The 16,416-nt window shown below is 34.6% G+C and overlaps 1 protein-coding gene across 11 annotated transcripts in view; it reads left to right on the top strand.

Annotated features, from left to right (window-relative positions):
- Positions 1–16,416, top strand: part of LOC133052239 (lysine-specific demethylase 6A-like) — a 169,166-nt gene that overhangs the window by 72,357 nt on the left and 80,393 nt on the right. For 10 of the 11 annotated variants that reach the window (XM_061137019.1, XM_061137018.1, XM_061137024.1 and 7 more), the window contains 3 exons: positions 1,142–1,200; positions 7,157–7,277; positions 15,601–15,655. In XM_061137019.1, the coding sequence (XP_060993002.1) occupies positions 1,142–1,200; positions 7,157–7,277; positions 15,601–15,655 (235 nt within the window). Of the gene's footprint in view, positions 1–1,141; positions 1,201–7,156; positions 7,278–13,432; positions 14,115–15,600; positions 15,656–16,416 lie in introns of those variants that run through there. The other variant, XM_061137026.1, reaches the window with a different exon arrangement.

Below are 16,416 nucleotides of genomic sequence, written 5' to 3'. Positions count from 1 at the left end.
TTTTCTCATAAATTAGAATCATTCAGTACCTCTTCAGGCTCCACTTCTGATTCTATTTCTCTTGCTGTTTGCATTTCATTGGCAGTTATTTCCTGAACTGAAGCCTTAAACTTCTCAAAGTCATCTGTAAGGGTTAACATCAGTTTCTTGTAATATTTATATTTTAAGCTCTTTCCATGAATCTTGAATGTTTCAACATTTGGAAAATTTCTTCCAATCTGTAGAATTTTTTATGTTTTTAATTGTTTCTTTTGGTAGACGTTTTTATGTTTCATCTAGTTCTATTTGTTGATTTTTTATTTTGCTGCTGTGCTGTGTACAAGAATTTGATTGGACCCAAGTTAGGGAGCTTCTTCCCTGTATTTTCTTCAAGGAAAGTTTATAGTATAAGCCTTTGTGTGTTAAGTCTTAATCCATTTTGAGTTACTCTTTTGTGAGTAGTGTTTGTTAGCCTCTCAGCCGCTTCCAACTCTGCAGTGCCATGGACCACAGCTCACCAGGGTCCTCTGTCCATGGAATTCCGCAGCAAGAATACTAGAGTGTATTGCTGTTCCCTTCTCCAAGTATAAGAAAAGAGTCCAATTTTAGTAGTTTGCATGGGTTTATCCATTTTCCCTAACATCATTTTTAAAGAGATAAAGAGCCTATCCCTTTGCAGCTAGGTATTCTTTGCTCCCCTGTGAAAAATTAGTTGACCATAATATGTGGATTTAATTCTGTATTCTTTACTTTGTTCTTTCAGTATCTGTGCTCTTATTTTTATAGCACCTATTACCATACTGTTGTTTGTTAGTACAGCATTGTAGTGTAGTTTTAAATCAGGAAATGTGATTCCTTCATTTTTGTCTTCATTCTGTGGATTGCTATGACTATTTGGAACAAATTTCTGGTTTCACAGGTGTTTCTAGGAGTTGAAAAAAATTGTTTTCACTCTGAGCTTAATAAAAAGAATCAAAATATTTCTTCCAAGTTTTTTGGCTTCTGCATTACGTGTTGGTTCATGAATTCATTGTTTCTTCTCATTATTTTATAATATAGGATAGAATTTTTAGAACTAATGAGCATCTTATGTTCTATATTTCTTCTTAATAACATGAACAGTAAACATAAAAGCTTTTAAATGATTTTTTTTTTTTAACAGAATGCAGCATTTTTATATGGCCTTGGTTTGGTTTACTTCTATTACAATGCATTTCACTGGTAAGTTGACTTACATCAGATCTTTTCCCTCTGTGTGTGTATGTAAGCACATATAAATGACCACATTAAATATTTTAGTGTTAGTAAACTCTCATCTCATTAGTAGCATGGTTTCCTTCGTAGATTCAAATCAAGTTTGACCATCGTTCCCTTCAGTCAGCATATTTGCTGACTTGATTATAAATTATCCATGTTCCTCAGTAGGAATAATGATACCTCTTCAGTGTTGAGGATTAACTGTGATAGTAATATGTAAGCTTTTATAAACTGCAAACAATAGGAAACTTTTTTGGTTTTGTCCTTTTTAAATTTTTAAGTACTATAAGAATTCAAAGAAAGATAAATGAGTATACAACTAGTGTTTGCAATCATGTCCTATAGGTCATTCTGAATATTTACTACAGAGTTGTTAAATATACATTGACCAGTATTTGTTATGGTTTCACAAAGGTGAAGAAACATTCAGCTTTCAGTTGTATGACTTGCCTGCATAATATTTATCTTACTTCCTGGCTTTTTGGTGAATTAATATTTTCATGTTCTGAAGTTTGCTGTGTAAACTTCTGGATAATTTATAGATGTTACAACACTTTTTAAAATGAACTATATTTCTTACCTAAGAATATATCTCTTAAAAAAGATCTCAAGATGAATGTTAAACATAATTCACTTATCTTTTATTTTGAATCCTATTTGAGATTGATTGTGAATTGGGACAGTTTTAAGGTCTGTAAATTGCCTGAAAATCCTTTTCACACATCGTAAAAATCTGAACTTCAGAAGTAGAAAAAATCTTAGACATCATTTAAATTTTAAAATTTTGTTGACACGGGAAATAAAATGTGTTCATTTTTATTTAGTTTTTCTTAATCATTTATTTAGTATTGTAAGGAGGCTTCATGTTCAAGACTATAATAATTTAAAACATATTCGGTACTTAAACAAACAAACAAAAAAGGATTTTCTTTTTTTCCTCCCTCTTTTCTTGCTTCCTTTCTGCCTCCCTCCCTTTCTTCCTTTCTTTTAACAAAACTATTACTGGCATTGGATTCATGAACTTATTTATGGTCAGTTACAAATGGGAAGAGGATAAATGGTTATAGAAGCTAGCAGCAGGGCTTAAACAGTTTTTAGTGAGATGTGTTTAGAAGTAAGTTACACCAAATAGAATAATTTACTGTACTTTGTCTTATGAAGATGGAAAAATGGATGTTTTAAAATCATCCCTTGCAGTTGTACACATATAGTTGTTTTAGCTAGTCCGAACAAATGTAGGTGAAATCCAATATAAGACTTACAACAAAGAACTGTAAATTTTTGAAACAGAGAAGTGTGACTTACAGTGAATAATTTTCATGTACTTATGGTAACTCATGAACTCTGTAGAGTGAAGATAAGTATGTAAAATCATGAGCGATGAATATGTAGATTCAAAATGCTCATTACTTGATAAGTATATGACAGGGTTAAGTTAATGTAAAAGATGATTATGGATTATAACAACTCATCTTTATATGATGTCTTTGTATTTCCCAGAGGAAATCTTCTTTTTGAAATACTTGTTTTTGCACTAAATGTATATATAACCACAGAATTTGAGAAGTAGAATTTTGACTGTAACAAAGCTTACTAAAGGCATGTGGTATATTGCTTAATCCTAAATTGTGATATGACTGCTATAGACTTTCTTTTATAATATGAAAAGGACTGACTTTGGAACCATTTACAATCCTAATAGTAACTTTAGGGGTTTTGAGAGAATGGAATAACTGAGTTTCAAAATAGACTCTTTGTCTCTCCTGTCTTTTTCCTGTTTTTGAGGAAGTAATAATTCACATGTTCCAAGTACTTATAAAAACATTTCCAACATATCTAGATTTTCTGCATTAATAATAAAGACCTGTTAATATGACAAAGTCTGTGACTGTGTGAATCACAATAAACTGTGGAAAATTCTGAAAGAGATGGGAATATCAGACCACCTGACCTGCCTCTTGAGAAACCTGTATGCAGGTCAGGAAGCAACAACAAATAGAACTGGACATGGACCAACAGACTGGTTCCAAATAGGAAAAGGAGTACAGCAAGGCTGTATATTGTCACCCTGCTTATTTGACTTACATGCAGAGTACATCATGAGAAACACTGAGCTGGAAGAAGCACAAGCTGGAATCAAGATTGCTGGGAGAAATATCAATAACCTCAGATATGCAGATGACACCACCCTTATGGTAGAAAGTGAAGAAAAACTACAAGAGCCTCTTGATGAAAGTGAAATAGGAGAGTGAAAAAGTTGGCTTAAAGCTCAACATTCAGAAAACTAAGATCATGGCATCCGGTCCCATCACTTTGTGGCAAATAGATGGAGAAATAAAGGAAACAGTGGCTGACTTTATTTTTCTGGGCTCCAAAAGCACTGAGAATGGTGACTGCAGCCATGAAATTAGAAGATGCTTACTCCTTGGAAGGAAAGTTATGACCAACCTAGACAGCATATTGAAAAGCAGAGACATTACTTTGCCAACTAAGGTGCATCTAGTCAAGGTTATGGTTTTTCCAGTGGTCATGTATGGATGTGAGAGTTGGACTGTGAAGAAGGCTGAGCACTGAAGAATTGATGCTTTTGAACTGTGGTGTTGGGGAAGACTCTTGAGAGTCCCTTGGACTTCAAGGAGATCCAACCAGTCCACCCTAAAGATCAGTCCTAGGTATTCATTGGAAGGACTGATGCTGAAGCTGAAGCTGCAATACTTTGGCCACCTCATGCGAAGAGTTGACTCATTGGAAAAGACCCTGATGCTGGGAGGGATTGGGGGCAGGAGGAGAAGGGGGTGACAGAGGATGAGATGGCTGGATGCATCACTGACTCAATGGACGTAAGTTTGGGTAAACTCGGGGAGTTGGTGATGGACAGGGAGGCCTGGCCTGCTGCGATTCATGGGGTCGCAAAGAGTCAGACACGACTGAGCAACTGAACTGAACTGAACTGAAAATGACATAATAGTCAAGGCAGAATAGAAATAGAGCGCGATAGACAAAAGAAGATTAAAGTTGATTATGGAAGTTAGAAACAGTTCCATAAACATGGATCCTTGACTTAACGATGCTGGTAGCACTCCACTGCTGTGAGGGCAAGAGTATTTTTTCCACAGATCATTTGGTACAGTAGTAATTCCATATTGCAAAAACAATTACTAGTCCCTTTCTGAGTCATACTGTATTTAAAATAGGTTCCAAATAGAATGTAAAGTGTGATAGGTAACAGTAAGCCTTCTGAATCAAATCAAATCCTAAATCACATCCCTTTTGATTATACAGTGGAAATAAGAAATAGATTCAAGGAATTAGATATGATAGACAGAGTACCTGGAGAACTATGGACAGAGGTTTGTGACATTGTACAGGAGGCAGTGATCAAGACCATCCCCAAGAAACGGAAATGTGAAAAGGCAGAATGGTTGTCTGAGGAGGACTTACTATATATATATAAATACACACACACACACACACACACACACGTATATACACACACACTATATATATATATATTTATTTATATATTTTATATAATATAATATATATATATATAGCAGAGAAAAGAAGAGAAGTGAAAGGCAAAGTAGAAAAGGAAGGATATACCCATTTGAATGCAGAGTTCCAAAGAGTAGCAAGGAGAGATAAGAAAGCCTTATGCAGTGATCAGTGCAAGGAAACAGAGGAAAACAATAAATTGGAAAAGACTAGAAATCTCTTCAAGAAAATTAGAGATACCAAGGAAACAGTTCATGCAAAGATGGGCACAATAAAGGACAGAAATGCTTCTATCCTTATGGTAGAAAGTGAAGAGGAACTAAAGAGCCTCGTGATGAAAGTAAAAGAGGAGAGTGAAAAGTTTGGCTTAAAGCTCAACATTCAGAAAACTAAGATCATGGTATCCGGTCCCATCACTTCGTGGCAAATAGATTGAGAAATAATGGAAACAGTGGCTGACTTTATCTTTCTGGGCTTCAACAGAAGCAGAAGATATTAAGAAGAGGTGGCAAGAAAACCCAGAAGCATTGTACAAAAAAGATCTTCACTACTCAGATAATCATGATGGTATTATCTTGCACCTAGAGCCAGACATCCTGGAATGTGAAGTCAAGTGGGCCTTAGGAAGCATCACTACGAACAAAGCTAGTGGAGATGATGGAATACTAGTTGAGCTATTTCAGATCCTAAAAGATGATGTTGTGAAGGTGCTACACTCAATATGTCAGCAAATTTGGAAAATTCAGCAGTGGCCACAGGACTGGGATAGGTCAGATTTCATTCCAGTCCCAGGGACGGACAATGCCAAAGAATGTTCAAACTGCTACACAGCTGCACTCATCTCACACGATAAAAAAGTAGTGCTCAAAGTTCTCCTAGTCAGGCTTCAATAGTACGTGAACCGAGAACTTACAGATGTTCAAGCTGGATTTAGAAAAGGCAGAGGAACCAGAGATTCAATTTTCAACATCCACTGGATCATAGAAAAAGCAAGAGAGTTCCAGAAAAACATCTATTTTTGCTTTATTGACTATGTCAAAGCGTTTGACTGTGTGGATTACAACAAACTGGAAAATTCTTAACAAGATGGGAATACCAGAGCACCTGACCTGCCTCTTGAGAAATCTGTGTGCAGGTTAGGAAGCAACAGTTAGAACTGGACATGGAACAACAGACTGGTTCCAAATAGGAAAAGGAGTACGTCAAGGATGTATATTGTCACCCTGCTTATTTAATTTATATGCAGAGTACATCATGAGAAATGCTGGGCTGGAGGAAGCACAAGCTGGAGTCAAGATTGCCAGGAGAAATATCAGTAAGCTCAGATATGCAGATGATACCACCCTTATGGCAGAAAGTGAAGAAAAACTAAAGAGCCTCTTGATGAAAGTGAAAGAGGAGAGTGAAAAAGTTGGCTTAAAGCTTAACATTCAGAAAACTAAGATCATGGCATCCTGTCCCATCACTTCATGACAAGTAGATGGAGAAATAATGGAAATAGTGAGGGACTTTATATTTGGGGGCTCCAAAATCACTGCAGATGGTGACTGCAGCCATGAAATTAAGACACTTGCTCCTTGGAAGAAAAGTTATGACCAACCTAGACAGCATATTAAAAAGCAGAGACATTACTTTGCCATCTAAGGTCTGTCTAGTCAAAGTTACGGTTTTCCAATAGTCATGTATGGATGTGAGGGTTGGACCATAAAGACAGCTGAATACTGAAGAATTAATGGTCTTGAACTAAGGTGTTGGAGAAGACTCTTGAGAGTCCCTTGGACAGCAAGGAGATCCAATCAGTCCATCCTAAAGGAAATAAATCCCAAATATTCCTTGGAAGGACTGATGCTGAAGCCGAAGCTCCAGCACTTTGGCCACCTGATGGGAAGAACTGACTCATTTGAAACGACCCTAATGCTGTGAAAGATTGAAGGCGGGAGGAGAAGGGGATGGCAGAGAATGAGATGGTTGGATGGTATCACTGACTCAACAGACATGAATTTGAGTAAACTCCGGGAGTTGCTGATGGACAGGGAGGCTTGGCGTGCTGCCGTCCATGGGGTCGCAAAGAGTCAGACACAACTGAGTGACTGAACTGAACTGAAGCCTTCTAATATATACTTCTGTGAAGCAGTATAGAAGAAGATTAATCTTCTTAGCTTCATATCATTCTCGTATTGTCTTCTCTGTGTTGTTTCAGAGAATTTTAATTAGCTATTTACACAGAAAAGTTAATAAATCTATTTTACAGTTTTGCCAAATGATGTGAGGAATTAGAGGAGTTTTCTAATAATTGTACTATTCGTTCACAGTGTTTTAAAGTCGGCATTTCTTTTAAAATTGTATAATCATTGTATTTTGTGTACTCCCTAGGCAGATATAGTTAGTATTAATCTTATACTTTCTTCCATTTGTATTTTTCAAGGGCAATTAAAGCATTTCAGGAGGTGCTTTATGTTGAGCCCAGCTTTTGTCGAGCAAAGGAGATTCATTTACGACTTGGGCTTATGTTCAAAGTGAACACAGACTATGAATCTAGTTTAAAGGTAGGTGGATGGGGCTTTTCCTAGATATGCACTGCTTGGTATTTATGTGTGTGTGTTTGTTGTAAATGTTACAAAGTGTTGAGAAATGTTAGAATTTATAGTACTGCTATTATAAAATGAGTGATTTTAGCATATGAACTTAAAGGGGAAAAATAGTTGGATTTCAACATACAAAGTAGACAGAGTGGTAATATTTACAGGAAAACTTTTTAGTGCTTTAGTCTTTTGTATACTTTAATAATATGTTAACACTGATGTTTTTGATTAGTCGATATTGATGATCTTTATTTCATCTGAGTATATGTAAAACAGTTCCAGTATGTGACTAGCCACTATAGCAATGAAGAGTTGCTTAGTGATGCTGTCTTGGGATTGAATTATTTACTATTATTTTATGTGTCTGATTAGAAATCTGCCTGTTTTTAATAGCATGACGTGTGTCATCACGAAAGTATTTAATAGATGTATTTATCTTTTAATGGGTGTGGACTGCTACTTGGTAAATATGAACATCATTTTAAAAAACAGTACATAATTGTTAAATGTTTTTTATTTTAATAGATATTTGTCACTATTTAATTTTTTTTTTTTTTTAATTTCTGGGTTTGTGCTGTCATTTTATGCTTTCCAAGGTTTTAATGGGAATGAGATTTCCCTACGTGTCAGCATTGCTCTTTGAAAGAATTCAGGTTTCTGGAGAAAAGCTTGTAATTTTGAGAATTTATGATTTTCTAGAATGTTTGCTCTTACCCCCACAGAGATGTATTCCAGACTGTCTTAATTGGTGGTGTGCATATGTGCATCTAACATAAAGCTAAATTCAATAACAAGGAAAATGTGAACTAAAGGCTACCTAATAACTAATGTGATTGAAGGTCTCCCTTACTACTAACCTCAAGGTTAGTGGTTTGGCAGAGGTTGGTCAACTCATAAAATAGTTGATAGTTATGGTTTATTAGAGTGAAAATGAAAATGAAAATTTCAAAGGAAAAAGACGAAAAAGAGTTAGGAGTGCCAAAGTCCACTGTCATAAGTCATTACAATCATGTGGATAGCACTTTATTCTCCCTGAAACGATGTTTAGTTTCATATAAGGAGTATTGCCAGCCGGAGAAGTTCACCAAGCACTTCCAGGGTTTTGCTCTTTTCCATGCAGTGTATATATGTGTATAGTATTGAACTTTGGTATAGATAGAGCCATCTGACTGGCCTTAATTTTAGTGACTCAACCAGCTGTTTTATGCATTTAACTGACAACTAGGTCTCCATAATGTATAGTATTGTTAGAATAAGCTATCTTATCACTCAAGGCCCTATGTATTCAAAGATATACTTGTAAGGCAGGATATTCTAAAGGTTTAAGAGATTCTCAGAAGTTTCTTAACACTATAGCTTTCTTTTGTATGTGGAAGTGCAGACCAGCTGAGTAAATTCCTTACTGTGCTCCATACTCATTTAATTCCTTAATTCTTTCAGGTTTTAAAGTACTAAATTCCTCAGCCTGTGTTGGCAGTTTATGGGTTTATATAGGAGTGATCCTGAGAGCATACAGAAATTCAGCCAAGAACATTGCAAGTAGACTGTAAAGAATTTAGATCAAACACAGGTCGGATATAAATGTAGCTGAGGAATAAGTCCACGGTTAAACACATTTGGTTCAGAGAATGGGATTGGGTTTATCAGTAATTTTCTATAAGATTATAATATAGTTTATCAAACTGTATGCTATAGGAGGTCAGTGGATTTAAAATGTAAAGTAACTATGTCACACCTTCTATACTTTAACGCCTTTTATTTATATACTCAAAGTGTTTACATTAACCTATCAAAAATACTTACATGTTTCACAGCAGAAAATAAGTTAAATACAGTGTAATCATACGGCATTTTATGTGTTTTCTGAAAATATATGGGCGAGCAAAAGAAAATTGGCAATATGTGAACTATCGTTTACTTGGGCAGGGCAAAGTTAGATAATGTTCACTGCCTTATCATTTAAAAAAAAGTGTTTTTGCTTTCTCATGTATAGCAGAACTAGTTTTATATGCACTTTCTTTGTTTATTATGTTAGCTGTTCATTCATGTCCAACTCTGCAATGCCATGGATTCCTCTGTCTGTGGCAAGTATACTGGAGTGGGTTGCCATTCTTGTCTCCAGGGGATGTTTCCGACCCCAGGATATAACCCGGGTCTTCTGAATTGCAGGTGGATTCTTTTACCATGTGAGCCAGCAGGCAAGTTCCTTTAGGTAAAGAGTAACAGATCTTCAAAGGATGCCAATTTTAGCAAAAAAATTGGGGGGTATGCAATTTTTCCTTCCTGTGCCAATTTTGCCCTATTTTAAACTTCTGACAGCTTGTATGAAAACAGAATGTTAGGATGCTTTTATTAGTTTTAGATGTATACCATAGTGTTAGAGTATTTTGATAGATTATATATACTCCATTAGACATTATTGTAAGATAATGGCTGCAAATATATCATTGCTTATCTCTTGAAAACATCCCTCTGATGTGCTCAAACCTACCTATCCCTCTCCCCTTTGGTAACCACTGGTTTGTTTCCTTATAAAAAAGAGTCTTCTTCTGTTTTACTACATATTTGCTTATGAAAAGTGAAAGTGAAGTCGCTTAGTTGTGTCTGACTCTGCGACCCACGGACTATAGCCTACCAGGCTCCTCCATCCGTGGAAGAGTACTGGAGTAGGTTGCTATTTCTTTCTCCTGGGATCTTCCCCACACAGGGATTGAACCCAAGTCTCCCACACTGCAGGTGGACACTTTGCCTTCTGAGCCACCTGGGAAGCCCATATTTGTTTATAATATTTTTAAAATTACACATGTAAGTGATACTATACAGTGTTTTGTCTTTTTCCAGCTTATTTCACTAAGTACATATTCTCTATATCTGTCTACATTGCTGCAAATGGCATTACTGTATTCTTTTTTTGGCTAACTGGCATATATATGTATTATTATTGTTCAGTCACTTTGATGTAGTCCCATTTGCTTATTTTTCACTTTTGTTGCTTTGCTTTTGGTATCAGGAGTTGTCAAGATTTGCAACAGTATTGTTGTTTCAAAATATGTAACATTTTATGTTTGAGATTTGTTTTCCAGTAGTAATACATATTCCTACTGCTTTCAAAAGTTTGTGGAAATTTTTTTTGTGTTTAAGATTTTGAATACAGAGATTAAATGTAGATGGGGATTTCAAATTATATAAATCTCTTTTTGTAACAAACACTTTTTGGAGTGTTACTATAATAATAATTAAATACTGTCATCTTGGAAGTGTATTTCTTTCAAGGGCAGTTTACTTCTTTAGATGACTTTGTTATCTCAGATTACCATTAGTATGTTTTCAAGATCAGTTAGACTTTAAAGTGTACTATGGTATGTAGTGGGACTGTTATGCTTCTCTTTCTGCAGCTTGCCAGGCCTCCCTGTCCATCATCAACTCCCAGAGTTTACTCAAACTCATGTCCATTGAGTTGGTGATGCCATCCAACCATCTCATCCTCTGTTTTCCCCTTTTCTTCCTGCCTTCAATCTTTCCCAGCATTAGGGTCTTTTCAAATTGTCAGGAAAAGCAGGAAAAGAAAAGAGGAAAGCAGTTACTAAATATATATTTTTAAGTAATATATATATTTTAAAATAGGTTTGACTTGCCTCTGGTAACACAGTAAGGATATGTATTTAGTTCTGCAGAATGGATGAAAATGAAAGCAGTATTCAAAGTGTTAAATATTGGATGTTCCTGAGTAAAAAATGTTTTTCCTGTTTTGGATTTTATTATTAACTTAAAAATTTCAGATCATAGTAAATTATCATGCAATTAAAAAAAAAAAAGTAGAGTCATAGAAGTAGATGACAAACCTATGGTTTCAGGCAAGGGGTGGGAATTTACATTGGGAGGTTGGGATTGACATTTACACGCTCCTATGTATAAAATGTGCTAGATGAAGCACAAGCTGGAATCAAGATTGCCGAGAGAAATATCAATAACCTCAGATATGCAGATGACACCACCCTTATGGCAGAAAGTGAAGAAGAACTAAAGAGCCTCTTGATGAAAGTGAATGAGGAGAGTGAAAAAGTTGGCTTTAAGCTCAACATTCAGAAAACTAAGATCATGACATCCGGTTCCATCACTTCATGGCAAATAGATGGGGAAATAGTGACAGATGTTATTTTGGGGGCTCCAAAATCACTGCAGATGGTGATTGCAGCCATGAAATTAAAAGATGCTTGCTCTTTGGAAGGAAAGTTATGACCAACCTAGACAGCATATTGAAAAGCAAAGACATTACTTTGCCAACTAAGGTCCATCTAGTCAAAGCTATGGTTTTTCTAGTGGTCATGTGTGTATGTGAGGGTTGGACCACAAAGAAAGCTGAGCGCCGAAGAATAGATGCTTTTGAACTGTGTTGGAGAAGGCTCTTGAGAGTCTCTTGGACTGCAAGGAGAACCAACCAGTCCATCCTAAAGGAGAGGTCAGTCCTGGGTATTCACTGGAAGGACTGATGCTGAAGGTGAAGTTGCAATACTTTGGCCACCTGATGCGGAGAACTGACTATTTGAAAAGACCCTGATGCTGGGAAAGATTGAAGGCAGGAGAAGGGGACGACAGAGGATGAGATAGTTGGATGGCATCACCGACTCAATGGACATGAGTTTGAGTAAACTCCGGGAGTTGCTCATGGACAGGGAGGCCTGACGTGCTGCAGTCCATGGGATTGCAGAGTCGGACACAACTGAGTGACTGGACTGAATTGGTATATAAAATAGATAATTAACAAGGACTTGACAAGGATAATTAACAAGCAAAGTGTGCTCAGTACTTTGTAATGACATATATAAGAAAGGAATCTGAAAAGAATGGATGTGTGTATAGGTATGACTGAGTCACTTTGCTACACACTTAAAACTAACACAACATTGTAAAGCAACTACCATAAAAAATATTTGAATTTAGAAAATGGTACAGAGAGTTGACATATACCCATCAAATGATTTTATTGAGAGGTAGTATCTTACATAACTATATCATATCAGAACCCTGATTGGGCATTGATTAAGGTCAAAACTTTTGTTTTTTGTAGTGTTGTATCCTCTGGATGTTTTGTACACTTTTGACTATGTTTATAGAAGAATAATGGAGAAGAAAATAAAAGCCCACTCCAGTATTCTGCCTGGAGAGTCCCACAGACAGATGAGCCTGGCAGGCTACAGTCCATGGGGTCACAAAGAGTTGGACACAATTGAGCAACTGAGCATTAGAAGAAATAATGAATTAACCATATAAGGGCCACATGCATCTTAATAAATTAATCCATTTCAGCATATGTTTTAAATAAGTTTTTAAAATGTACTACATTCAGGCTAGCCTAAATTTTTTTCCAGTATTTTTAAATTATTTTATTGTGCTAAAATATTTTATGTGTTTAAAAATACATTGAACTATATTGTTTTATTAATGTACTTTTGGCTGTGCTGGATCTTCATTGCTACATAGGCTTTTCTCTATTGCATTTCTCTATTGCCTCTCTCTGTTGTTGTTGCATGAGGTTTTCACTGTGGCAGCTTGTCTTGTGGAGCTCAGGCTATAGAGCACATAAGCTTCAGTAGTTGCAGTTCTGAGCTATAGAGCAAAAGGCTCAATAGTTGTGATGCATGAGTTTAGTTGCTTCATGGCATATGCACTCTTTCAGAGATGGAACCTGCATCTCCTACATTGGCACGCAGGTGCTGTACCCGGGAAGCCATCAGCTTCATTTCAAATGTACAATTTAGTGACAATAATTATGTTTACAGTGTTGTATAACCACCATCAGTATTCATTTCCCAAAATTTTTAGTATCTCTTATAGAAACTTCTATACATGTTAAATAATAATTTCCTTTCCCCTCAGCTTCTGATACTCTTCTAGTCTACCGTCTAACTCTATGAACTTGACAGTTTTGGTTACCCGATGTAAGTGGAATCAGACAGTATTATGTCTGGTTCATTTCAGTAATCATAATGTTGCTAGGGTTCATTCATGTTCTTGAAGGTATAGAACTTCTTTTTTATGGCACATAATGTTCTATTTCATGTGTTTATCACAGGAATTTCATCCATTCATTTGTTGATGGAATTTTCAGTGTTCCATTTTTTGGAAGGTTGTGAATAATGTTACTGTAATTGTTTATGCAAAAGTGTCTGTTAGACTCTCTTTTTTCAGTTCTTTTAAGAATGTAATTAGGAGTCTAATTTCTGAATTGTATATTTAACTTTGTGAGGATTTTTATACTTTTCACACTGACTGTATATTTTATATTCTCATCAGCTGTGCACTGGGGTTGCAGAATCTCTCTACATCTTGCCCAAGCCTCTTTTCCATTATTTATAAAGATAATGGATATATATAGAGATAACATATAAATGGACATTTATAAAGATAATAGCCATCCTAATGGAAATGAATTGATCTTATCTTTTTTTAAAAATTTGGATCTTTCCTTCTGCAATTGACCTTTTGCCTTCTTTTGAAAAATATACACCAAAGTCCTTTGCCCAGGTTTGAATTGTGTTCTTTGATTTTTCTTGTTGAGTTGGTGTCTTTGTGTAATCTGGGTATTAATCCCTTATAAAAGCTATGATTTCAGATGTTTCCTCCCAGTAATAGTTTTCTTTGATGTACAAAAGTTTTTAATTTTTAAGAATCCTAGTCTGTTTTTGTTGTTGCCTGTGCCTTTGGGATCCACCAGAACCATTTTCACACTTCTCAGAGCTTTATAGTTTCAGTTCTTCATGTTTACCTGTAACATATCAGTCCGCCTTCATTCTTTTCCATGTAAGTATTTCAGAACTACCATTTATTGAAAAAGTTGTGCTATTAAAAGTATATGAGCATAACAGGCTGCTTGTACCACCTACACTGTTTTTACAAGTGATTCTTTTTATAACCAGTCTTTGACACAGTATCAGGTAACAATTTTGTTGTTAATTATAGCTTGCTGAGGAATCATATAGCTATGTACATTTGATGATTCCACCTTGATACGCTGAAGAAATATGGTTCTTAAAACTTACTGAAGAATAATTCTTTTCACAAACAAGATAGTTTTTAGATTACATGTCCATCTTGGTGTTTAAAATTTTTGTATGTCTATCACAATTTTAGATGTACAAATTATATAAAGGAAAGGCATTTATATAGTTGACTTTTTGAACAATTCTTTGGTTACTTAATCTTATTACAGTTGATTATTGAAAAATTAATGAAGGCTCTGAAAATTGTGTATTTCTGAGAATATTTTGTGGAATGGTTGATAGAGGTCTATTCTTTCTCACCTAACTTAAAAAAATTCAGTTGCCTGTGGTATCTTAAGTAGTTAGTGTAACCCTGACATTTATATTGATAATTATACAGGTAATTAGTTACTCAGTGTTTAATCAAAGCTAGTATTTTCATGTTTTAATATTATCTGTGTTTTAAGTCATAACTCTGTTGAGAAATACATGTGAGTTGTATATATATATCTGACATGTATTGTGTTTTATGTTTTGCATTTACTATCATATTAATTAGTACTAGTTAGTAATTAATTTTTCAGTCATGTTTCTTTTATGTACCTGTTCTGCTTTACTCATATTAGTATACATCTAATATGACTCTCTATAGATATATATTTGTTGCACTGTACATAGACTTATTTGATAGGTAGTAGAGATTTTTAATGTTTCATGAATGATCCTTTATGCTTTACACTGTTTATGTACCTTTTTAAAGGACAACTATATTTTCTAGATGAATTTCAATGTGAATTATAGTTTTCTAGTGTCTTGAAATACAGTGATAGTGAAGAATGAATAAAAGCCTATATGATTTATTCTTTAAGAGATTTCTAATAGAATTTTTTCATTTCTGAAGTCCACATTTCATTTTAAGGTAATCATTGATGTTTTAAAAGATACTGATAGATTTCATAGTTTTTTTAATATAGTGACCTGAATCAAATCTCATTTTAATATTCTTATAACTGACTTTTTTATCATTACTTTATACTGAAATTTCTTTCTTTTTTATAATAAAAATAGATATAAGATACATTGGTAAAGACACTTTTCCTCCAGAAAAACTTCCCATAGAAATAACTTGAAAAAACTTGTTTCTGCAATAGATTTTGAGGAACAGTATTTTTTTGTTAGGTATTATATTTTAATTTTATAAGTAACATGATTTCACACTACATGTCACAATGATGAAGTCTCAATATAAATGTTGACTTTATGCATCTCTGAATTATGTTCACTAATATCTTCACTTTTTTTTGCAGCATTTTCAGTTAGCTTTGATTGACTCTAATCCCTGTACTTTATCCAGTGTCGAAAGTAAGTATTTCCATGTATATTAGTTTTTTTGTCTTTTTGAGGAATAGCATATCCATGAGACATTTTAAATTATGAATTTGAATCCCTTTTCAAATATCCTTTGTTTCTTTTGGTTATTGAGAACAAGAATGGGAGAGCACAAATTTGATTCAGACACTTTAAGGTAGTTCATCAGCATAATTTTTGATAAGTATAAAAATGTTCTGTGAGTATAAAAATAGTCGCTGCTCTATTTTCAAATTCCAAGAATAAAAATACTCACAGAACAGTAACATATAATGAGTATTTACTTCATGCTAAGTATAATGACAGATATTATTTAAATGCTCAGTATAGTAAGGCGATTATTATCTTGTTGTATCTGTTTTTAACCCGTAAGTTATTTCTCTTTTTTCTTTTAATATCTTTAAGACTTTATGTATTCCACAGACCTTTACTATTCTTTGACTCTCTTAGCCTGTGCTTATAAAATTAGGATGATCAAAGCATTCAAAGTAAAGTTTTAAAGAAAAAACAAACTGGCAATTGTGTTTTTGTTTATGAAAAAGGACTGATGTATAATTTCTTTAACATTAACACATTTTGTTTTCCAAGCTGGAAAGATGCATGTATCCAGTTAATATTTTTGAGAACAGTTAGGTGACATAAAACTTTGATTAGATTATTATCCTTCAGGATAGTATATATTCTTAATATTCTGAAAATAATTCTTGTAATAAAGTTTAGATTTTAAGACTTTTTGGCAATGTTGTCAGTGTTTT

The sequence above is a fragment of the Dama dama genome, chromosome X (genome assembly GCF_033118175.1).
Source record: "Dama dama isolate Ldn47 chromosome X, ASM3311817v1, whole genome shotgun sequence".
NCBI classification, from domain to species: Eukaryota; Metazoa; Chordata; class Mammalia; order Artiodactyla; family Cervidae; genus Dama; species Dama dama.
Note: the sequence above shows the minus strand (reverse complement) of the source record. Positions and strands in the feature narration are given on the sequence as shown.